General features: G+C 35.6%; 1 protein-coding gene across 6 annotated transcripts in view; it reads right to left on the reverse strand.

Moving 5' to 3' along the window:
* LOC117678686 (VPS10 domain-containing receptor SorCS1) overlaps positions 1-26,736 on the reverse strand; it is a 415,591-nt gene that overhangs the window by 255,133 nt on the left and 133,722 nt on the right. For all 6 annotated transcript variants that reach the window (XM_087872866.1, XM_087872863.1, XM_087872868.1 and 3 more), the window contains exon 2: positions 24,529-24,596. In XM_087872866.1, the coding sequence (XP_087728992.1) occupies positions 24,529-24,596 (68 nt within the window). The remainder of the gene's footprint in view (positions 1-24,528; positions 24,597-26,736) is intronic.

Raw genomic sequence — 26,736 nt, forward strand, 5'->3', positions numbered from 1 at the left:
GTTTTAGCCTTTGCACACTGGCTATTTCTGTACAAAAATAGGACTTAATAAACAGGAGTGCAGTTCAGCTTTAAAACTGCTAAATAAATATGTTAAAATTAGCAGCAATTATGGAAGCTGTCTATTGAGATTGATTCTTGCATCAATTTTCTTTATTTCTTGATTTATTAGGGATGTGGATAACTTATATCTAAGCTTATATTAGATATGCTACTTTATTAGGCCAAACAGTTGAACTGGTTATTTCAAGGGCTAGGCATATTTTATCTTAAGCACTTGCAAATGCATTTATGCCTTCTAGCATAATAGATCTGCATATACAAAATAACATCATCTATGAAAGGAAGGACCTTTTTAATAATAAAATCAGCATTGTATAGGGAAAAGCAATATTTCAAACAAAGAACTAAAAGGGAATTCTAATGATTTCAAAAGATGCTGCTATAAAATTCATAGAAGCATAAAGATTTATTTGTGCTAAGCAGAGTTTATTTTATTTTCCCCAAAGAGGCAGCTATTTGAATCAACAGACCCTGAGTTATACATCTGGTGAGGAAATGCATCCCAAGTAGTAGTTGCCAATTGTGTATTGGCATTTCAGAAAGTGTTGCATAGACTATACATAATTATAACATACATTCACACATGCTTCACTAACTTTCTATAAAGCCATTTGTGAAAGATGGAGGGGGACCATCAAGAGAACGCTTATTTATACTGGGCTTTTTTTCCAGAATATTAATTCAGCAGGAATTTGTGAAAGTATATATGAGAATTAAAGTAGCTTTTTATCTCTTAACAAATCTAATTTTTAAAACAGTTTGTAGATGAAATCTTGTGCGTTAAAACACCGATGAATAATACTTTATAATAGGGCCCATGCTGAATAATATTGATAATATTGATATATTTATGGTAACATTATTGCTTCTTTTTCTCATATTGTTTACATAGCAATATTTTTGGATGCATTTCTTCAAAGACACAGAGAGCGACATTGAGAACAGAAACAGAAAAGAATTTTACAAATAATTTATTTCCCAAAATGCTCATTCTCCACTAGATGAAGATCTGTTATTATAGGAATGGAATGCTACCCTGATGTCCCTAAGTCTGATCTTCTAGTTAAGTTTCCTTAGTCTCAAAGAAGATAGAAATCCTCCCTAAGAAGCAAAAGCTTATTGTCCAGTTAGGTATTAGATAGTTTCTATATATCTGCTACATTCAGCCTTCAAAACTGGTTACTGTACTGTGTATGTGTGCATGTGTGCATGTGTATGAACACTATCTAATATAGAAAGTTCTTTAGGAAAAGTCAAATCCTGATAAAATCAGTTTTGCAGAATTTCTTCTTTCTTATTTCTGCTGGAGTCAATAAGAAGGAAGAACAAAAGAATGTTATTCAAAATAAGTTTTCTCACAACTTCAGGGATTACTTTCTTGTGATGTATCAACCTGTGATCCCAAAGATCTATGAACTGTCAGTAGATAAGTGTTATATGCTTCCAGAAGGATCACCCATGAAGGCAGATAATAGAGTAAGAATCACACTAAATATGATATGATGGAAAAATGTTACAGTGTTTTCCTGAAAATAAGACCCTGTCTTATATTTTTTTGAACCCTGAAATAAGTGCTTAGCCTTATTGCCATGTACTCAAAAGCCCGATTGGGCTTATTATCAGGGGATGTCTTATTTGGGGGGAAACAGGGTATATGGTATGAGGTAAATAACAGATTTAATGACTGTTAAAAAGTGAATAAACAGAGTGCCGGAAGAATTCTGGTTGAATTCTTGTGAATCTAGAAACCGGTCCTTAGAAAATATTGTGAAAATCTTAAAAAATGATCCATTTAAAATGAGATATGATTTGTAAGCAGGTTTGGAAAACATGGTAGTGATAAAGGAACTGGAAAAGATCAACTTATAATACACTACCAGAAAAGAGCATTACTAAATCAAATTAGTAGTACAATATATATATAAAGCCAAATATATTTATATCATGTCCTAGAAAGATATTACTCACAATTTTGCTATTCAGACTTGTAAAATGTATGAATGAGAACTGTCATCCTTACAACTTGGATTTAGAAGAAAAAGAAGATCCTGAAATTGTTGTTTTTTTTTAAATGACCAGGAAGCAACAGTTTATGGAGCAGAATAAAATTCAAAATTAGGAAAGGAACATTGTATATTTCACCTTCATTATTTAACTTATACTCAGAGTGGTGTATCATAAGAAATGTTGAACGAAGAGAAATAAAAACTATTGGGAGAAATTTCAACAACCTCAGATACATTGACAGTACCACTTCAGTGGATGGAAGTGATAAAGAATCAAGAAATCCCTTGCTGAAATAAGAGACTGAAAAGCTCAAGCATTTACAGGGATGGTAAAATATTGTTTAATTAAAATTATTACCTTTTAAAATTTATTTCAAAGTACCTTAAAATAAATAGATATTTGCAACTTGGGTAAAATGCTATGACAGATCTAGATAGCATATTTAAATAGAGAAAGATTCTACTGATCACAATAGTAGATTGCTATGTTTCTCAATTGTAACATGTGAAAGCTAGACCTCAGGAAAACCACAGTATGCAAGGCGAACCACTAGTGGTGGTGGCGGCAGGAGGCTCTGCCGACCCGCCTGGATGTCATCACGGATGGTCTGCGCATTTGCAGAAGGTTCTGCGCATGCACAGAAGCGCTGCACATGAGCGAAGCGAACGCACATGCACGCACACCCTCAGTTCCGAACCGATAGCGAAGGTAAGAGGAACCCACTACTGATGCAAGGTAGCCAGAATTTGCCTCATTGAGGCAAAAAAGCAAAAAGAATAGCTTTGTTAAGGCATTTCCTATTATATTCCAGTCTGAAGTAGTACTTGCAATATCCAGAAGAGATGTCTGCACATGTATTACATACAGAGTGAGCTTTCTTCTATCCTACCAGTAGCTAACTTGAAAATTTTGCCCATGCGTCACACATGCAAAAACACTTATCATCCAACTGCTGTAATTGCCAGCCAAGAATGTGGAGGCAGGTATAAGTAAAGCAAAAAGATTGTATGCTTTGCAAATCAAGTTCAAAGCGTATTTTGCAGAAGTCTAATTCTTAGTGTAGCATGTTGTGTGCAAATAGATCACATCAGATTTATGGTTAAAAAATGGGTGGATAATGTAATTTCTCCAGGGGAAAGATAAATCCTCCAACAATTTTTGAGGGACACTTCTCTCCTTTAAAGAACACAATAATACTGCTACAGTAAAAGCCAATGGGAGAAATTCCATCATTATGCCTTCCTTTGATATTTCAAAGAAACTAAACATGCCAGGAAGGATGAAAAGTACATAATAATAATAATAAAAATCACCCTCCTTCCCTTGACAATCAGTTACTAAATAAGAACAAGAATAATGGACCTCTGAGGATTTCTCCAATTTCTTTTTCCTGTTCTGAGTTTCTAAAGAAAATTCTCTTTCCTCAAAATGATTTTTTGGTTCATCAGAAAGATTTTAAAAGTCACTGGAATCTTATTGATGAAGTACCAGTTATCGCAATTTCTACTGCCTTTTACAAGTTATTCAGGAGATCATATGATTAATTTAAAAGGATTGTGATTCATCTCATGCCCACAAATTATTAGAAGGGAAAAAGCATTGGAAGGCTAATGACTATAGCAACTGTCTTCCAAGCTTGGAGATGGTTTTAAAACATTTTCATCAATCATACTAATATGCATTTAAGCAAGTAAATCAAAGGCTATTAAAATAGTTCTAATGTCAAATTTACATCCCCAATTAATATATTGCTCCTAAAATTTATAGCCTATGCATGAAGACTAAGGAGTAAATTGGGAAAAATACATAGAAGTTTCACACAAAATATATCCATTCTGGTATTCTTTTCTAAGCTTAGACATGAAATGTGGCATACTAAGTCCTTCTGCCCTATGTATCTTCTTCAAAAGAATTAAAATATTTACTGGAAGACTGCAAAGCAAAACATTGGAAAAGGTCTTTAAAGATATAAATTCATTGTTATATAAATGAAGAGTAAAACTCTTTTGTCACTTTGTAGAAGTGTGTTTGTTTTTGCAGCAGATCTACTTCACTAGCAGGGAAAATGCAGAACTGGAGGATAATAATTCAATACCTGTTTATTCATCCAGAAAAGTATATGTGTATGGGGGTGTGCATGTGCATGCACTTATTATATCTTGTACTATTAAAATTAATTTGAAGCTAAATCATGCAGTGAAAACCTAGTGCCACTGTTAACTCCTACATATTAAAAGACAGTGTTACTTGACAGAGGAAAAAAAGAAAGATTCTATAAAAAGGCAATTTATAAAGTCTTTTATTTACTATCTACTATTTTAGGATGCTGCTATATTAGGGAATACTTTGTAATATTTCACAAAATCAGTGCAAGAACTCAGGCACCACTTAATGTAATGATCTGATCTATAGGATTATTATTATAAATATTGCAAACATAAAATATGTATTTGAATAGAATTAAATCATAATTTCCTGCAAATATTCACAGCAAATATTTTTAAATGTATAGCACAGTTTAATAGATATAATTTCAGGAAGAGAAAAGCATCTCTAATCTGTTTCCTCCTGGGCTTGTAATAAAAACATCACATGTTCAAAAATAATCTTGAACAAGTAGTTATCAAAAACAAAATAGTGTTACAAAAACAAGAATCATATCTCTAATTCACATTAATAATTAATGTGTAGAAGTGTTGTGGAGAATAACAATATTTTTTTTTCCCCTAACAAATCGCATAATTGATATAAAACAATGAAATAACCACAGGTCTTCTGTTTTTGATAATTTTAGATACTTAATATTTTCCCCTGAATCATATTACTTTCCAATGCAAAATGCTCTTTTGGATAGAGAGATAGAATCCAAATGGAAAATCTATAATTCACTATACATACAGTTCACCCACCAGGAACCTAATCTAGACTAACAGCAAATTTTCCAACCATAGAAAAGGAAATAACCCTTCCTTTAAATAAGGGGTATCCAACTGCAGGCCGCTGTCCATTAATGGGTCATGGCCCATTGGGGCCCAGGCACCAAAGTGGCAAGTGAGTGTGCAAAGCTTCATTTACGCACACCTGGGATTTAGGTTGCATGAACAAAACCGTTCCCCCACCACCAAAACCACTAAAGCCACTGCCGTCAGTCTGCAGAACCAAAAAGGTTGGGGACCCCTGCTTTAAATGGATAGCAAAGACTGCTCTTTTCTGATAGTTTTGCCTAATTTGAAAGAAAATTGACCAATTAGGAGCAGCCACAGCTGTGTGCTTCACTATAAAGAATCCTAACTTCTAAGCATTTATTATTTTAAAAAAATCAGTATTCTGCTTGAACACTGGATCACAAATGTTGGGACTATTGAGGTAATAAATTGTTGACAAAGTTGTGTGCCACGTACGTATGGCTCAAAACACATTTAGCAAATAAATAATAGATGAATAAAATTCAGAACTGGAGATTTCAGAATACTGCACAAAATTTTCCAATTCTACATTCTCTAGAATGACAAATATAGCTAAACTTTGCATTTAGCAGTTTAATAGTATTCTAATTATCAACGAATTTTTTTTTAAAAAAAAGTCTGGGTTTTCATGTGAAATCTCAAACCCAATATTGAACCACTGCAGCTGTCCCATTTCAATTCTTGCTTAAGTTAATCTTTCTTAGCGAGCAGAAGCATTACTTTATATGGACTGATTATGCAGGAAATAACATTTGCTGGCATTTCTGTATCTTTAATACAGCTTTGGCAGACTAGAAAATCTACAAAGCTCAGAAATTCTGGCATTTAGAATAAATTATATGAGTTCAGAAATACAAATGAAAACTATAACTAACCTAGCTGATTGTGGACAACAAATGTATTTGAATTCTAGCTAAATAGAGATAATCACATTTTAAATGAAGCCATTTTGAAATAAACCAAGAAAAAAGCTGTATTTTATCCAGTCAATACTAAAGGTTGAAAGTGCAGCACTTAATTTTACTTGCAAGTCACACTGTAACTTATAATTGTAGCTTCTATATCTACATGCATGAGAGTTAGCTGTATGTGACAACTGGTTAGAAAAATTACACAGTGACTGAAATCCTATTTATATATAGATTTTCCTTTGCCAAGACTTATCTTGGAATTGAAAAGATAGTTGAAGTCTGACCCTGATTCATTGAATTTGAACTTGGTCAAACTTTGGCAGTGGCAGAGTTCACATTCATATATGACACCTGCTGACATTAATAGCAATGGTAGATTTGAATGGCATTACTCAAATCTTTCTGGAAAATAGAAGGCAACTGAAAATAGATCTTTTCCTGTGCACTTGGATTTTCTAGCAGTCTCTTGGACAACATATAGTATGTTCCATGCATCTTAGGGAAATTGTTTTCCTTCTCACTAGTAGAATATATAACAACTATTAAACTCAGCTTCACTTAATTATACTGGCTTTCTTTTGAAGCACCAAATTAATCTTAAGTGTTATTGCTTATAAGAAGAGCAATTAGCTAGCATAACTTTTCCAAAAAACTTCTCATGTTCCATTGCTAAATTTGAACTCCAGTCTTTGGGAGAATATTGCATAATCTGGTTTTGTACTGATGTTATAATAACTGAAAGATTTCCTGCTAAGAAGACAATCATCAATCTGTAGATAGCTGGCAGAGCTACTATACATACATTGTATATCTCTATTAACAGTGAGAGTTTAGTAGAATTTATCATATTTTCATTACTGTCATTATTTCAAGATGCACTTCTACAGTGGATTTCTTCTCTTGTTCTAGAGCAAATTAGAGAGACAAATAATCAAGACTGTCATTTTTCTGCAAAGTTGAATTATAGGAAGGGAATTTTTGTGTAAGATTAAATAAATGACCAGTGTAATACTTAGCATGTCCTCTAATGGGAGAAGGCAGTTCTGTAAGATTTGATATGGAGAGCCATAGTTTTTCTTCATTTTTGACATCCATTAGCTACAACTTGTGGCAATTTATCACTGTCACACTCAGGAGAAAATGGATAGGGGAACACAAACAAATGAAGGAATACTTTATTCAAGAGAAACACTAGCCAATAATTCTGTTGCTAATTTTATCTTCAGCAAGCTATTAATTGACATATGACTAGCAAATCAGAGGCTACCATGTCCCTTTTCATTCAACAGAAAGATGTGAAATGTAAGTATCAGATTTTAGAAGAGGCTTCTGATGAATTATTTTCACCAGAATAATTAAAACCAGATAATTTGGAGTGTGTTTGTGTGTTTGTATGTATGTGTAAAGTACGCTGATTTACATAAAGTAAATCAGTATTTCTATAACCAAACAACAAACTCATACATTATAAAAACTGGCAGATTTCTCACAATAAAATATCATAAGATCAATACTAAACACCAATATTTCCATACATCTATTTAAATAAAACAAATCTGCCAGCCATATCTTTGAAGTTAAAGGTATTTCACAAAATGGTGGCCATCATGGTAAAGAATTGCCTTTTGACCATATTTCCTCCCTCCTTTTTAGGGCACCTTTGAGATAAGTGTTGACTATTGGCAAACTGCCTGGACATGTTCCTTCAATTTTCGTGGCAAAGTTTTTCAGAAGTACCTCCTTCCTAGGGCTGAGGGAGAAGGACTGGACTATGATCAACCAGTGGCTTTGTGCCTAAGACAGCAATCATAGTTTCCCAATTTCCAGCCTGATGCCTCAATCACTGCACTAAAGCAGTTCTCACTCACATACCATAATTATTGTTATATAGGTATGTGTTGGGCAGCTTCTGCTTGCAGAAGAAAGTTTCCTGGAACCAAAATCAGTACCAGTCATTTCCCCAAGCAAACTGCCACAAAAGATTTTGAATGTGACTTTAAAATGTATTAGTAATCAGTGCAGCAACCAGAGAATCAGTGTTATATTACAATAGCAGGTCTCACCTACAAACATCCTGGACACTGTCTTTTGAACTAGCTGCAGTTTCTGGATAATTTTCAAAGGAAGTTCCATGTAGATCACATTACTGCAGTCTAAATGAGTGATGATGAGGGAGTGAATCATTATTGCCAGGTCAGGAGGAGAAAAACCTCATCCAAAGCTATCACCAGAGCTGACACTGAGCCAAGATATTTAACTTGCTAGAATTTAATTTGAGCTTATCTCTCTGAGAACTGTTGCTTCTCCTGATAAGAAGTCTAGCTCCATTTCTAAAATAATGAACAAGTGCAGACTTCCCTGCTTTTGCAAGACTCATTTACATAAAAAAAGAGGGAGGGAGGGAGGGAGGGAGGGAGGGAGGGAGGAAGGAAGGAAGGAAGGAAGGAAGGAAGGAAGGAAGGAAGGAAGGAAGGATAGATTTGCAAATCTCAGACATCCGGTCGAAGTTTCTACAGCAATTCTAGGGTGTGATCGTGACAATACTTCACCAAATCATCCTCCAATGTTCTTCTACTACAGATAAGATCTGGGGTCTCAGTCATTTAAATTATAATTACAGGTAGTCCTATAATGTCCTATAAAAGGTACAGCCACAGTTGAATCTAAAACTGTTCTGTTGCTAAGCAAGACAGTTCTTAAGTGAGTTTTGCCCCCATTTTACAAGGTTTTCTTGTCACAGTTGTTCAGTGAATCATTGCAGATGTTAAGTTAGTAACATGGATGTTCAGTGAATCTAGATTTCCCATTGACTTAGCTTATTTTTGTTATTTGTGTATATAAATTCCTAAATGATTATGAAACAATATAACAAAAGTCAAACAGCAATATAACTAATGTTTGCTATTTAAATATCAAATATTAGATATGAATTATCATAGAAGCCAATCCTTAGTAACGGAAGCATTTCCTAGATATCTAAGTATCTTTATTTTTATTAAGCCCCCTCAGCATTTTTATATTTTTTATAAATAATTGATTAAATTGCCCAATTTTACCATCTCTAAGGATTTTTGCATATCCAGCCATTATGTTGTTTTCCCTTCAGTGTCTACGGCTTCTTGATTAAAAATATCTGATGTGCTTCCTAATACTCCATAAGTACCCAGCAGATGAGCTTTATCATTTCTGTAAACCTTCCTCATCAGAATATTGAGGGATTTTATTCTGCATTTATTCATGCCGCTTATGTCTCACTTTGTTCTGCCAGAATTTATTTGGTGCAAGGGAACGGAAAAAAGAGATGAAATTTATTCATTGTGTGAATGGGAGATATATTATTTCCATTATACTATTGTATATATCAGATTATTTATATCACAGTATGTTTAAACTCACTTCTAGAATTGGTTTGTTTTAATATAGAAACAACACACATAATATTTCAGAAGAGAATAACTATGTCAGTGAGCCATATAATCAGGTCTACCAATATGATGAAGCAAGTGGTTGAAATGTTCAAGCTTTGATAACTGACTTTTTAAATACCAATGATGTTACCTAGTTTGGGTAATGAAACATCTGCAAGAAAACAACCAAGCTCAGACAGCACCAAGGATCCCTGACTTTTTAAACAGTTTGTTGAATATTCTTTTTTTTTTAAAGTTAAAGTAAGAGCCATATTTGCACAGTTTTAGCAAAATGTAGAGTGTCTGCTATTATTTTGAATACATTATGTGTGAATGCATATACCTACAGATGTATTTAATTATTTAAATTTATAAATTGTCTGACTCTGGGTGGTTCAAAATAAAACATTGAAAAACAATTAAAAAGTACAACAGAAAACAAGAACAAAAGAGTAAAAGGGGGTAAAAAACAGTCAGTAACAAAAACTAACCCACACTATTCAAATGGGAGCTGCAATCAACTTTGACAGGTCTTCAAGGCTCTAGTAAGGATCTCAGAGGGAATGTCTTTCCAAAGCTTAATTTGATATCTAAAGAAGCCAACCATCTAACTTCTTCTGGTGTGGCCTCCATAAGATCATCCCAGGCGCCTTTAAATTTCCTGAAGGGACATTCTTGAAATATATGTGTTATAGTTTGTTCTGGTCACGACTGTCACATTGCAGGCTCTCAGCCATTCCCCACTTAAAAGAGTTTTTATGTTAGTTCTGGAATGGCCTATCCTGATTCTATTCAGGACGCTCCATATTTTTCAGGGCAACTGAATTCCTGGAAGTGGTTTTGTTGGATCAGTGGGATCTGTTTCATTATCGTTATTAAAAGTTGCTCCTACAGAAAAGGTGAACTTACATAGTCCATGTTTCTAGCATGATCCAGGTTCTTATTTTGAAAGGCAAAATAATGATCACATTAGCCTCTTCACCAGTCAATAGTTTTATGTATTTATCTGAGTCCTACCTTTATTATTTTTATAACTTAAGGCGAAAAACATATCCAATACACCTATCTCTTCCTATTTTCCCTACAACAACTCTATGAGGTGAACTGGGTTGAGAATGAATGACTGACCCAAAGCCTCTTTCATGGCTAAGGTGGAACTAGAACTCATGGTCTCCCACTTTCTAAGGTTCCTTAACCATTAAGACAAAATTGGCTTAATAATTGTTTCAGCAATAACCCAGAATCTCTTGCTCCTAGACACATAAACAGTACTATTTGACAGAAGACCCTTTCAGAAAGAATGTGCTGTAAAAGAATGACTATAATATCTACACGGCAACACAAGTTATGGCTGCACACAATTCCTGTTGGCCACCCTGGTTCATTATTAAAATAACTGGAAAGTCTTAAGGGTTGAAGCAATTGGAATAAAATAAACAAGAAAATAAAACCAGTCTGGTTAATTTAAAGAAGAAAAATACACAGAATTCATAGCTAATCAGCACATATAATGATGTTGTGCCACCTGCCAAGTATTAATTATACAATTTTTTTTCTTTAGGCATCATAGACAAAATGAGTTTTTAAAAGGGAAATGAAATATGATAGCTTTCCCAGTCATGAATAGGAGTATTTTTATAGCAAAGTGATAAATTGGACTAAAATGTCCTATTTTGGGCCCTGAAGCATAACAATTTTCAGCATGACTAATATCTAGCAGTTTGCTTTCTTCTCAGCTTATACAATATTGTAGCCAAAACTTTTCACTGTGTTTACAATCTACTTAACAAGTATCTTAACATACTGAGATATAAATGCCAAAAATGCCAGGAGGTACAGTTCAAGTGCACCTGTTTGCTGCTCTAAAATCAGGGAGAGCATGCAAAGGCGTGACATGGACATGTTACTTCATTATTACGCACAGTGCAGAATTATTGTTACTATAACAGAACTACTAATTTGCATAAAGTCCAGCAACCCACAACAAACCATTTCAGACCCAAGACATGTGCAATGATCACATTCCAAAATATTCAGTACTGAATTTATAGAAAGATTATCTTCAAGTAACCATAAAGTCATGGACTGAAGTGGGACAATGATTAGCTGAGCAAACGTTATCGAACTTTTCCAGTGAAATAGTTTTCTATCTCTTATGCATAATGATAGGAAGGAGAAAATTTCTATACCAGTTTTTACAAATACCTTACTAGTATAAATCTTTCCTCCAAGGAAGGAAAAATTTATGCCAACATACTGTCAGGCACAAATAACCAGGAGCATTCATGAAATTCAAAGCACAGAAGTGTTTTTTATTGCTACCTCTAATACAATAATCTAGTTAACTTTGACTGTTAGTTTGACTAACAGTCAAAGATAAATTGGTACGGATAGATAAAGATTAAGGAAATTCACAGGGGAGTAGGCTTAGATCTTTTGTGACAATTGAATGATTTTAATCTGATGACACATTTAACCATATCTTCCAGATCTGCCTCTTCTTCTCCTACACATACTGTACTTGCCTGACAACTCAAAGGTTAAATGATAGGACATTAGCATAACTAGGCAGAACATCCATATGTGTTCTCTCTAATTCTGGAAGCCACACTTAGCTATCCATGTGTCCTTAACTGAAAAGGGCCCAGAAGAATTTTTCTTACGAAATGTTTTCTTGCAACTTTAACTATTGTAAAAGTTGGACTATTGTAACGCTCTGTACATGGGGCTCCCGTTGAGGTGCACTCGGAGGCTCCAACTGGCGCAGAGTCCAGCCGCGCGGTTGGTTATGGGAACGACGTGGAGTTCCCATGTAATACCTCTCCTGCACGAGCTGCACTGGCTCCCGGTGGTTTTCCGAGTGCGCTTCAAGGTTTTGGTTATCACCTTTAAAGCGCTCCATGGCTTAGGACCTGGTTATCTACAGGACCGCCTGCTACCACCAATAGCCTCCCACCGGCCAGTACACTTCCATAGAGAGGGGCTTCTCCGGGTGCCATCGGCCAAACAATGTTGACTGGTGGCCCCTAGGGGAAGAGCCTTCTCTGTGAGGGCACCTACGATCTGGAATGAGCTCCCCCCAGAGATATGGAGGATCCCGGATCTGCGCACTTTCCGTCATGCGCTTAAGACTTTTTTATTTCATCAAGCTGGCCTGGCCTAAATCTTCTCCCCTTTTTAAATGTAAATTTTAATTTGTTTTTAAATTATGGGGTATTTTATATTTGTCTCAGCCAAATTATTTAATTCGTTTTTATTCTATTTAAAATTTTTGTATTTATGTGTTTTATTTTGTGGCTGTTCACCGCCCTGAGTCCTTCGCGAGTAAGGCGGTATAGAAATCTAATAAAATAAATACATAAATTAATTAATTAACTACGTATAGAAAATGAAAAACTTCAGAATGGCATTCTGCAACAAAAGACAATACAGTCAGACACATCACTCAGACACATCCAGTATAAGAAATGAAAATATCTGAAATACCGTACAATCATAATTTTGCACAAGTCAGTTTTAGACATACCATGTATAGGTTGTCCTCAACGTATGACCACAACTGAGCCCAAAATTTCTGTTGTTAAGTGTGACATTTATTAAGTGAGTTTTTCCCCATTTTACAACCTTTCTTGCCATAGTTGTTAAGAGAATCACTGCAGTTGACAAGTTAGTAACATGGTTGTTAAGTGAATCTGGTTTCCACGTTGACTTTGCTGGTGAGAAGATCACAAGAGGTGATCACATGACCTTGGGACACCGCAACGATCATAAATAGGAATGAGTTACAAAGTATCTGAATTTTGATCACATGATCATGGGGATGGTGTATAGTTTGTAATTTTGAAAAACAGTCGTAAGTCACATTTTTCAGGACTGTAGTAACTTTGAACGGTCACTAAATTAACTGTTGTAAGTCGAGGACTACTGTACCATAATACATCAAAATTAGGATCAGCTACATGCATAGGTAAAGCTCAATTTTATTTTATTACTGTAGATCCAATCTATTAGAAATTGAGGCGATGACAAGCTAGGAACAAAATGCACAGATGCCTGGTTTATTAAAAAAAAACAACCCAGATTTTTTAAATTTAATTTAAAAGAAATGTGCATACCTTTTACTGTATGTGTGGGTGGAGTGGGTGCAGGTGTGCATACTGTATATAGCTAATTGGAAAATGACTGGAAAAGGATTGCTTTGTCTCCACAGTTATACCTTAACAAGAAAAATCATTGTTAAAACAGAAAATAAGTGACACTGCTTCAGACATGAATGGCTGAATGCTAATTATTTGCAAAGCTTGTCATTTACCCTGTCTTGTCAGCTTATCTTTGAAAAACTCTGACAGTGCAGATGTTAAAAGTATTAAACTTTAATAAGAACTGTGTTGTTGTTTCATTATAGCAGAAAGGAAGTTAAGAACAGAACAGTTGTACAGACACACAGGGACCAATTTACATTTATCTTCCCCATGTATTCTCATAGAAATGGAGGAATACCTTGGTAGTAAATGTGCAAACACTCTGCAAAATAAAGCATTGACAGGAAAGGGACTCTGCATAGAAAACAGCAAAATAGATGTACCTAATTAGATAATGAAGAAGGATAAAAAAAATTGTACGTGAATACTGTAGATTGGCAGTCCTCAACCTTTCTGACACCAGGGACCGGTTTCGGAAGAAAATTTGCCTTCCGTGGACCGGAGTGAAGATCATGAATCCAAAGGTAAAAAGGAGGGGAAAAAACAAATGACCCAGAGATGAATTCATAATGCAATGTAAACTTGTGTGTGTGTGTGTGTTTAGATTTTATTATTTATTTATCTATTTCTATTTTGTATTTCTAGACTGCCCATGTTCCTCAAAGAGAGTGTTACGCCGGCCAATCCATTTGTGTTCATTTGTTTTAATTTAGTTGTTTCAATTTATTTTTTGGGGAAAAAAAGAACTGTTAACTTTACCCAATGTTGTTTATGCTTTTTAAATGAACTGCTGATTCAGCCTAAATCACACAAATAATCAAGTATTAATAAATGGATTCATGGGTGGGTTTGTTTTTTTTTAAGAAAAAATCTACACAGGACCTCAATTCCATGTTGTTTATTTATGGTGGGACATTTCAAGGTATAGGAACTTGTTTTTTTTAAAAAAAATCCTTTAAGCTAAATTACTATGCAATCTGTAAACAATAATCTACACAATTCTTTTATTTCACTTTATTAAGGTTCCCAAATATGAAGATAGACTCAGATTGTATTGACTGAATGAATACTTGTATAGTTTAGTTACATAACATCTGCTTGCTAGAAACAAATCTTTAAAAATGCATGTAAATTTATACCAGAATATATGCATATTGACAACTGAGGGGGGGAAAGGAGTTTAAATTCAAGATTAGTGCATGTCAGAATGAAGCAGATGCAAAATAATATATGTAATAATATATGTAATTTATGGGAAATTCATTTTAAATGGAATGCGGTTTAATAGGGCTATTTTGGTTATATCCAAGATGCTATACACTGACAAATGTGTCAGGTGTTTTCTCTTTTTCTCACACAAAGGTACACACTTTATAGGAAAGGAAAGGATGAATAAGCCTGTTTCATCAGAGGAGATTTAAAACCATACTCAGTCAAACCAAAATGCTATAACCAGGTTAGATTATTAAAGAGAATTGAATTATCACTGGGGCTGTTTATGAACAAAAGGTTTTTAAGATTATATGCAAGTTCATAATTTTATGCAAAATATTTAAGTATTTACGGGGGGAGGGGTCACACATACTAAATCAGTGTTTCTCAACCTTGGTAGCTTGAAGATGGGTGGACTTCAACTCCAGAATCTGGGATTCTGGGAGTTGAAGTCTACCCATCTTCAAGCTACCAAGGTTGAGAAACATTGTACTAAACCATAGTATAATTCTTTCGTTTTTTATTAAGTGAACTAGTTGTTGTGGTTTGTAAAATGGTTCGAGTTAACATTCTGTGTGGACACAGTGGCTTCAACGAAGTATGATCTAAGCTTAAGAGTTTTAAAGGCATGAGATAACTTTATGTCTGGTGACAGCATTTTTGTAGGGGTGAAAGGAGAGTGAAAGGTTAGGCCAAAGTGAGTAGGACAGTGAGTAGGACAGGGATGAACAGGATTTTAGTTGCTTTTCCTTTGACAGAGTTATTTTAAAAATAAAATAACTATATTAGGTTTATTGCTTTGTGTTTTCCATGCCTTAAATTGGAGGAAAATCATACTGGCAAAATTAGCCATCTGACTACTACTGCAATAGTGATCAGATGGCTAATGAGAAGTTGCAAATTCAAGGGCTCATATGCCATATGTGCTTGGCCCAGAGTTCTAATTTAGAACAATGTGAATTTACTCACTTAGTTGCATAGTCATTCAGTTTGGCAATCAAATGGGCAAGGATATGATGACTGTTAGTAAAACCAACCTATAGGCAACAAGAAGTCCAGTGGTTGGCCTCCAAACTCTTTGCTAAAAAATGGCGATTAGAATGATCTTATTGACATTGACTTCAATCATTGTTTTACAGTGTTTTCCAGCATTGGCAGCACTTGGTGGCATTAGTTTGCTGCATTATTGAATTACTCTGAGAACGCTGTGCAATCTTCTCTATAGATTCATATAGCTGTGGAGAACTAGTGGAAAACTCAATTACAAGTGACTGCTGGAAGTGGCTGAGGTTGGCCATCTGTAACAATTAGGAACTGACCAATCTGCTGAGCAAAATCACCATTGCCCAGGGGCCCAGCCTGCACAATATCTACTTGATAGCCTGTCCAATACCCTATCCTTCCACTTGAGAAGCCACAGGGCAAAAGGATATCAAGCAACTATGGGAACTGTGGGATGTTGGGGACTGTGAGACATTCTGGGAAAATATGGGCTTCTTGTGGTTGCTTTGTTGACTTTGAGAAAAATTTGAGACTTGCTGCTGGAGCTCCTGTTGTCAGATGCCTTTAACATCACTGGGCCCCCTCTGTATTACATCCTTTAGTTTTTGTGGGACGTTAGGGTTTGGGAGTTAGGCACTGACTAGATGGGGGAGCAACAGTAGAAATACAGGATATTCTAGAGGCCTTTCATCTGTAAGGTCAGATGGAAAGATGATAGGAGGAAGGAAGAAAGGAAGAGAATAATGTAGGTCCAAATGTATTGGGTGCTTTGGTGAATAGTCTGAATCCTACACCTGGTTAAGAGCCAGGGGGAGAATTAGTAGGGGATGAATGAGGGAAGCCTTTCATCTGCTGGGAAAGTAGCAGACAAGGGAGGCTGTGTTAAGTGGATATATGAGGGGAGGCAGGGTGAGAGCCGCCACTGTGGACCACAGAACCATTCGGATTCATTGTTTTGTAATGGTTCTGTTTTCAGCTCCTTGAACTCAGTCCTGATGCTCTGTCAGTGGAAAGTCAGTTGCCTCAGCCCCTGATTGCTCTAGTGCAATGATGGCTAACCTTTTTGCCATCACGTGCCAAAAGCTGGGGGAGTGCAGGGTGGTGGCACACGTGCGTGCCCACACCCATAATTCTATGCGCCCTGCCCCCCCATACATGGATGCATGACCCCCCCCCCCCATGTTCCCCCCGCTTTTGGCATGTGATGGCACAGTGGGCCCGTTAGGCCCATTTTTTGCCCTCCCCAGGCTCAAGAGGCTTTCTAGGAGCCTGGGGATGGCAAAAACAGCCTTCCCTACTTCCCCAGAGGCCCTCTGGAGACCAGAAACAGCCTCTTTGCCAACTTCCGTTGGGCCCAGAAGGCCCAAAAATCATCTGGCCAGCGCACACATGCATGCTGGAGCTGAGCTAGGGCAACGCTCGCGTGCTCACCAATATGGCTCCGCGTGCCACCTGTGCACACGTGCTGTAGGTTCGCCATCACGGCTCTAGTGAATGCCAGGTAATTGTTGTTTCTCAGACCAAGTATACACAAATACGGGAAGGAATGGTTTTGTCCTCTTTACTAAACAATGCTTCTAATGCTCACACATTTGGAATATAGAATGAATTGCAACGATTCACCTAACAGCTGTAGCAAGAAAAGTCATAAAATGGGGCAAAAGTCACCTAATAACTGTCTCACTTAGTAACAAAATTTTGAACTTAATTGTAGTTGTAAATTGAGGACTACCTGTGTAGGCAAGTTTCCCCCAAAAGTTCACAAAGTTTGGTTACAAGAGTTCCAAATATATTAGTCTGGATCCATTAACCCTAATAGTATTGCCTTAAGAATCTCCATACTGGTTTACACTAATAACATTTCAATTTGTTCAATGAGTAAACCAAGTTTATCTATCTGTCTGTCTGTCTGTCTGTCTGTCTGTCACTCTAATCGCAAGATTATTTAATTATATGAAAAACTTGAAAATTAGGAAGGAAGATCATAGGAATGAAGAAAGTAAAGAAACAATCCAGAAGGAATGGGAATAGAAGAATAATTTTTCAAATTATTTTGTTAAGAATGTGATCAGTAAAGAAAAAAAGGGAATAATAGGATCAAGTCATACTTAATTAAGACAATGGTGTTGATCCTTTAAATGTTCTCAAGGTGATTCAGAAAGATCTTCAGGTATATCTCATCCAATGTGCCTATCCAAAATATGAATTTTATATATCTCCAGGAGTACAAGATGTTGTACTGTCCCCAGGGGCAATGTTTTGTGTTATAGCTTCCATATTCTCCTAAAAGTAGGATGGCACACACAGTAATATCATTGTGCAAGGCAGTGAGACCAAAGCTTTTTGTAGGGTTTATGACCTTTTGCCATTTTATCTTCTCCAGCATGTTTAATAGCCTGATCTTGTAATCTATTATTTGCCAAGTCTATATGAGACTGAAATTTTCTCTAAGACAGTTGTACCTAAGACTAGAATATTGCTTGCATTATCCCAGTGGCTCTGGCTTTGATCATCTCAAAACTGTGAAACAAAAATTAGCCACAGAGATGGCAGTGTATTATTTAGAAGTATCCAGATTACGATTTTATAGCTTTCTTGATTTTTTTTCATTCTCGGCAATAGTGAAATATATTGGGCACACAGCAAAAGGAACATGTAAGTTAAAGTATAAAGTTTGGAATACTGAAAATATTTTATGATTCATTTTTTAAAATGTTTTTATTGTTTAACAGATAATACCAAACATTACTGTAAAGTAAGTGAGCCTAGGGGTATCAAAAAATTATTTTTCAATAGAGTGATTTTCTGCAAAACAAATAATACAATCAACCGAGGGGAAAAATCTTAACAGTTATATGAAACAGGTATTTCTGCCTTGAAGGCATATACTAAATATTATCAGCGCATCTTCAGAGACAATTCTCCAATGCTCTTCCCCAGCTCTGATCTTCAAACTCATGGCTGATAAATAGATATCACTATCTAAATTTCTACTTCAATACATTCTGAATGACAACAACAACTGCCGAATATTCACATTTGAATATCCAGCACTCAAATCCATTTACACCAGTCTGAAGGAGAACTTCAAAGAAATCAATTGATTTTCATGCTTGTTTCATGGACTTTGTCCTATAAATTGATTAATCACTGGCTGTGATCTCATTAAATTCAATTTTATAGAAGCAGAACAAGAATGTGGAAAAATGTTGATTTTATAGAAGGATATATCTGTTGACTTTAAAGAAAGTAGAAGTGATACAGTAGATGACACATTACAATCTGTTAGTATTTTGAGAAATGGAAACCTGATATTTTTTTAAAAAAGAAAAGAAATATCCAATCCCATTACTAAGGATAATGTGCCCAACTTCCATGTTAATCAGCTAACATCCTTACAAAAATATTTTTTAAAAGCCCAGAGTGCTGTAAGCCATTTAGATCTTAGATTCTAAAAAACCCAGAATGGTGCAAACCATTTAGATCTTAGATTCTTGTTGTTGTTGTTTTTTTTTCAAGGAATGAAAGTTTCCTTGAAAGAGACAAATGCTTGTGTGCAGTGAAGGGGAGATTAATTGGGTAATTTGTTCCACTGTCAAATTGCTCATACTTGAGATTTCCTATTACTTGATCATTCTTTATGTCCTACCCTGAATCTGTGCAGAATATAGCAAAACTATTACTTTCCATGACCTAGAACTCTATTTGTGTTGATAAACAAGATGAGTATTAAATATGATTTAATATATGTAACAGAGGCTTGATGAGATTAGTCCCATTATTGGAATATAGCAATTAAGTTATACAAAATGAACAGGAGCAAGAGAAATGGGATTTACTCTGTATGGTTTTTGTTTGTTTGTTTGTTTAAAAAAAAAAACCTGTGTTCAGAAATGCAAATGAATGAACTTGACAATACACTAGAGAGCATCTGAATTACATAAATAAAAGAACAAATATAAGCAATAGCCTTTTTGGAGCCTATTGTCAAGGGTACAGCCTACCCTCCAGATCAAAAAGAAATTGTGCATGATGCCTTCCAAAGTAAATGCAAAAATCAGCAAATGGAACGGGCAGTTTACAAAGGAAAGACGCTGACTAAGGAGGACATGATTTATATTTATATTCCTGAATGCATGTCCAATAAAGAGCCAATATGGTATAGTGGTTAAGGCATCAGTCTAGAAATCTGGAGACAAGTTCCACTTTCATGTCAGGCATGAAGCCAGCTGGGTCTTAGCCCGATCACTCCATCACAGCCTAGGAAGCAGACAATGGCAAAGCAGTTCTGAAAACCCTTATCAAGAAATCTACAGGGCAGGGCAGGGCAGGGTTAAAAAAATGGCTCAAAAGCATAAAATATAAATAGATGTCCAATACGTGGTCTCCTTTATTCCAAGAACGTGGTCTCCTTTATTCCAGAACGAGATCTGTTCTCTCCTTTATTGCAAATAGTAGAAGACACACTAATGGATTTAAATTATAGGAAGGCAGATTCTGACAAGAGAACAAAATCTCTCAACACCAAGAAAAATGTGACAATTATTCAGGGAGGTTTTGAATTCTTTTACAAAGAATGTTTCAAGGGCAGCTTACGCAACCATCTGGATGCTTCAGTTTGTATTCTTGCACTGAACAGGATGTTGGACCTAGTGCCTTTCCAACTGGTCATCCACTGTATCATATATCTTTCAATGTCATGTAAAAGAATCTTTCAGAAAATAATCCTATTCCAATCAGTTATGTTAAAAGTTTCTTCATCCAACCTGAGAACTTTCAAAATATTATGAATGGTTCCAGACTCAAAGTAAAATATATAAAATATATGATATGATACAACATTTATGATTTAAAATAGTCTGTTTGCAAATTTTCCATGAAATTTGAACAAGAGTGTTAAGATTTTGCTTTATTTTTAATTTATGTTGTCATAAGGATTCTAAATCACTATCTGGGAAAGACCAAAGGTGCTTCAGTCGTCAGAAATTGAACATAATTTTTTCAACAACAAAATCAAAACTTTAGGATTAATATTTCTTTTGATTAACAGTAGACTTGAAAGTGTTCCAACTATCAAAGCAATAAGCTATTATTCCTTTCATTTTATTTGTAATAGTTTTTGATATTGTAGTGTAGAAATACCAAGACCTAAATATAGTAACATGACTAAGGGAACAGCATCAAGTGGCATCTTGTCAAACATCTTTAAAAACTTGTCTTAACATCTCAGTGAAATAACACAGCACTCTACCTACTAGAAATCTTTAATGGATGTGGGAACATTAGGGCAGAGAGCATCTGTCAGGAAAACAATTTATACTTCATTTCACCTGGTAGAGTTTCAAAAAGATAAATCAAGGTTATTATACCTTGAACAAGCCTTTGCACCTTTTTTAAAAATTATCTATCTCTGGAAACATCCTGGCATTTACATTATTCACTTTATCAGTTGAAGACAATATTTGTCTATGATTTTGGTCGAGAGTAAGCTACTAGCAGTTCTTGAGATCCCTTTTAAAAAACTCTGGAACTTTCCCACTATTTTTAAGATTATTTAACCTTATTTTAGAAGATCCTAAAATATTTTCAGAAATGTTTGCCCTGTAGGATTAAAATCTGAGTAGTATTCAAGGCTGGTCAAGTACTTACCAATATTATACAGAGGATCTAAAAAGAAACTATACTAATACAGCTTCACTAATAAAGGACGGATCTGAATATAATAGAGAACTATTCCTCTATTCAAACATATGCAGAAAACTCCCGCCTGAATATATAGAGATCAGGACAGAATGGGTTAAGACCATTGTCACTGCCTGTCTAATTCAAAACTTTCACTATTAATCTCTTATCTCTGTCAAATTATTTCTGCCAATCTGAGGTAAGGAGTAGTCATCATTAGTGACTTTGTGTTGTATGAGGAAGCTAGACCAAGTAAGTAAGTATTGTTTCAAGTATTACCAGGATATCTATCAACTGGATTTTCTTGTTTTTCTTTGAAGACGTTTTGCTTCTCATCCAAGAAGCTTCTACAGCTCTGACTGTATGGTGGGGAGAGCTGGTCATTTGCAGCTCTCTCTTCTTTTAGAATAGAACAGAATAGAATTTTTTATTGGCCAAGTGTGATTGGACACACAAGGAATTTGTCTTGGTGCATATGCTCTCAGTGTACATAAAAGAAAAGATACGTTCATCAAGAATCATAAGATACAACACTTAATGATAGTCATAGGGTATAAATAAGCAATCAGGAAACAATATCAATATAAATCGTAAGGATACAAGCAACAAAGTTACAGTCATACAGTCATAAGTGGAAGGAGATGGGTGGTGGGAACGATGAGAAGATTAATAGTAGTACAGACTTACTTAGAGAATCATTGAGGTCACTTGGAGGTTTAACTGTGTTCTCAGGAATCACCTGAGTAGTGCAAATGGGTGTGTTGTGAACTGGAGATAAATGACGTCATATCCTTTTCCCTCTGTTGAGAGAGGGCTGTTCAATTTTGACATAGATGGCCTCTTTGATTCCTCTTTCAAACCAGCGGTCCTCTTTGTCCAAAATGTGGATTTTGTTGTTTTCAAAAAAGTGGCCTTTGTTTTTTAAATGCAAATGGACTGCTGAATCTTATCCTGATGGGTTTTTTTCTCCTATGTTTATGAAGTGGTTGTTTTGGTTCCCCAAGGTACAGCTCTGCACACATCTCACTGCATTGTACTGCATATATCATGTTGCTCAGTTTGTGTCTGGGTCTTTTATCCTTGTAGTAGATAAACCTTTTGCCATAGTGCATTCTTGGGTTTAAAGACTGCATGTCTGTTGTGTTGGCTGAAGATCATCCTGAACTTTTCAGGTATTCCTGCAATGTATGAATGACAACATAGCTTCATTTATTGTTCTCTTCTTTGTCTGCTGGTCTTTTGAGGGATTTGATGAAGGCGTACTTGGGATAGCCAATGTTCTGAGGGCTTCCTTGATGTGTTTTAGTTCTTTTTCTTTCCCATTTTTACTGGTAGGCCAGCCTTCAGCTCAGTGTTGTAGGGTTCTGATAACTCCCATTTTGGGAATTCTTGTGAAGAAGTTTAGGGCTTTGGTTTCTACCTCTTCCATGTAAAGATTGGCTACAATGGGGGACACAGGTGAACCCATGGCATAGCCATGTTTTTGTCTGTAGAAACCTTTATTGTATTTAAAATAGGTAGTGGTCAGGCAGAGGTCCAGCATGGCACATATATAGACTGGGCTGAGCTGGTTCTGTCACCTAAGGTGTTGTCTTGCAGCAATTGTTTCTTCACTACCATAACAACTTAATGCAGATTGGAATGCAGATGAAGAGGAAAGGTATACCATAGGAAACCATTGTTGTGGCAGCATAGATCTAGCAGAGCATCCCTGCCTCCATCCCAAAAAGGACCCAATCCTTCATTCTTATTCTGGCCATAGGAATCCTATATGATTTAAGATAATCACTCGGTCTGATTCTGGGTTCATTGTCCCAAAAAGAAGAAAATATCACTTTTAAAATTCATACACACATAAGCCAGGGGGTCATTCTAATGTTCTCTCTAACCAAAACACAACTATGCCTTGCTAACTTTTTAAATGGCATATTTCCATGATAATGTATCTCCCCATAGCCAAAGCAGATTAAAGTTATCTTTAGCTCTTCATCTTTTAAAATAGCACTACCCTCTGCTTCTTTTACCATGAGTACAATCTAATCTGCTTCCTCAACAAGATGGTTGGTCACCAGGTCAGGGCAGAGTCTATTATCTGCTGTGGGGATATTCTCTCCTTTGAATTGCTGGGCATTACATGTCATCCTTTCTTAATGGATCCCCTGTTTAGCAACCAAAGTTACAAAGGCATTGGAAAAGTAACTTTATGACTGGTTGTCACACTTATGACTGTCAGTCATGGTCACGTGGTTGAGATTCAGGTGCTTAGAAATCAGCAGGCATTTATGAACATTGCAGCATCCCACAGTCATGTGATTGCCATTTGCATTGCTTCATACTTGGCTTCCAAAACAAAAATCAATGGAGAAGCCAGCAATGAAATCACAATTTTCAGTCATGTAATGTCTTGCTTAAAGACATTGTCACTCAGTGATAAAGTTGCTGGTTCTAATTGTGGTCATTAAACAAGGACTACTCAATGGCCTTATTTGGCTTTGGCTGCAAGAAGACCAGTCACCGGGTTCTCTAGAGGCATTTTCCCTCAGTATGCCTGACAGGTACTTTCTGAAGTACTGCATTTATCAAATTATACTCATGCCTCTAAGATACAGAAGGATTAGCACTCAAAGAATGCTAGCTCTGGTTTTTAAAACATGGGATTAGGGCTTTTTGAAAGAACAATAGACATAGGTTTAAAACAAACAACCCTCTAAAAACAGAGGAAATGTCACGACTAATTTGTTGAGGAAGGAATCATTATAAACTAGGGTTAGAATTTATATAATTGTTTAAAATATTCTGACACTGAAATCTTGTGATTTTTTTTTAAATCAGAACTAAATTCCTTTCAACTGGGCTTCAACAAAGTTAAAGTGGACTCTAGATTATACTTTGGGAAAAGTAGTTAGATGAAAAGAATGTGTCTCTGTTGATATCCCTGCTTCTAAAGAATTAGAACAGTCCCAAATGACCATATAACGTGTAGTATAAATATTTCAGCATATAAAAATTTCAATTAAGTTTAATGAAAGTCTGTTTTAAAGGAAAATAGTAATTATTAGCTCAGCTTATCTACATACCTCCACAGTGAGCTCTCTGTGATACTCCCCAGGTTGTAGTCATATAACTTTGTCAGAATTAAAATCACCTACAGACACAAGAAAAAAATCTTGGTTAGTCTCTAACAATTAGAATCTCATACCACTGATACAGCCCAGGGGAAAGTTTAGGCTGCTTTTAATGGGTGCTTAACATAATTAAATGAATTGCTTAAGCATTTGCTTAACTGACATGAGTATTGCCTGAACAAGTACCCATAACAATCAGCATTTTCTTTGCAAGTGATGGTGATAGATAGATAGATAGATAGATAGATAGATAGATAGATAGATAGATAGATGATAGATAGATAGATAGATAGATAGATAGATAGATAGATAGATAGATAAACTTGGTTTACCCATTGAACAAATTGAAATGTTATTAGTTTAAACCAGTATGGAGATTCTTAAGGCAATACTATCAGGGTTAATAGATCCAGGCTGAAAATAATACAGATGATGACAAGATACTAACAATGACAGTTTTCAATGTTTCTTTGTTCTACCTAATTTTTGGTCTGGATTTTTGTAGTCCAGAACCAGTAGCTTTGAGAGCTCTGTATAGATGAGTCTTGTTTAAAAATTAATGGGCAAAAATAATTAATTCTGGCAATCCTAGAATCAAATATTTTATGATATCATATGAAATATGAACAAATTATAAATGAATTAATACTATGCGATCATAGACATGGATATATTCTAGTCTACAGACTGACTTCACAGCATGAACCCATAATATTCCAAGAAAGAAAGAAAGAAAGAAAGAAAGAAAGAAAGAAAGAAAGAAAGAAAGAAAGAAAGAAAGAAAGAAAGAAAGACAGACAGACAGACAGACAGACAGACAGGAAGGAAGGAAGGAAGGAAGGAAGGAAGGAAGGAAGGAAGGAAGGAAAGGAAAGAAAAGAATCTCATTAAGTTTTAGCATATCATACTGACAATCTCATGCGATTTCAGCATTCTCCCCCAAGAACCAGGGAAAGATGTTCAATTCTTTCTGGATTTGACAGTAATCTTAAATTTCAGTGTTGTTAATTAAAAAAACTTGGAGTGCCCGGAATAATAAATTCATATGCTAGTGCCCAGCAGCTGAAAAGATTGTAACCCTTATAATCTAATTTCTATATAAATGCAAGAGATGTATAGCTAGAACATCCCCAATTAATCGCTGATTACTTACTTGGTCAGGAGGAGAATAAAATACATCACTTTCCTACGGTACTTCCTCATTACAACTAGGGCTCTGATTGAAGCAACCATTAAGAAACCAGAGAAATTCTAAAGAGCTTTCAGGAAAACCTTTGGATCCAAAAGCGTCTTAAAATGTATTATTCAAGTATACCACTTTTACAATTTTTTTTTAAAAAAATGTAAATACCATGCTAATAATCTGCAGGCAATGGGTTCCTGCTCCATGTAAAGTCATTAATTCAGCAGAATTTGTATACCTCTGGTTATTTTTGCTATTTCATTACAAAACACCTAGAATTGGGATGTACTTGTAGTTATAGTTACACATTGATTCATGTAATTGTTGAGGGGCTTTACTGTACTGCCTTATAGGTTAATAGGTTCCGTTGCTGACCATTTCCTTAACTTCTATAACAGATGGATAGTGACCTGTCATACTACTAGCCTGGCTCCATTATTTAGTTTATTGCCATCTTGTATCAAGAAATGCTTTATGTTCCAATACCCCTCTTTTCACCATTTTCATAGCGAGGAATTTATAAGCCTGTTCAGGGAGCAGAACAGCAACATAATTTGGTATCTTCTGCAAGCAGCCATCCTGCTGCTACTGATAAGTTTTCCTAGGAGGGCAGTGATGAAATTTAGCACTTTACAACCTTTAATTGGCACATGTCTCTGTCAGACATATACAGCCACTGGGGGAATGCCATCTGACAGCCTGGTAAGCAGGTTGACACCTCACACAAGATCAGGTTGTTTTTAAAATAGTGAAATTAAAGTGAAAGCATATTATCAGATTTTAGTAGTTCAGAGCTTAGATAATAGAAAACCGAATATAGAAATAGAAAATAGAATAGTTCAGATTCTTCATTTTTTTATCAGCAGTTTAACTTCGCAGTGTTCAATCTTCTGATTGGCCTTGTATTGGTTCAATGTACCAGTAGCTCCACAGAAGCCTACCATTTGTTTTTATTCAGTTACCCCATACAACCCAGA

Source organism: Pantherophis guttatus, chromosome 6, assembly GCF_059756535.1.
Source record: "Pantherophis guttatus breed Tessera chromosome 6, ASM5975653v1, whole genome shotgun sequence".
NCBI classification, from domain to species: Eukaryota; Metazoa; Chordata; class Lepidosauria; order Squamata; family Colubridae; genus Pantherophis; species Pantherophis guttatus.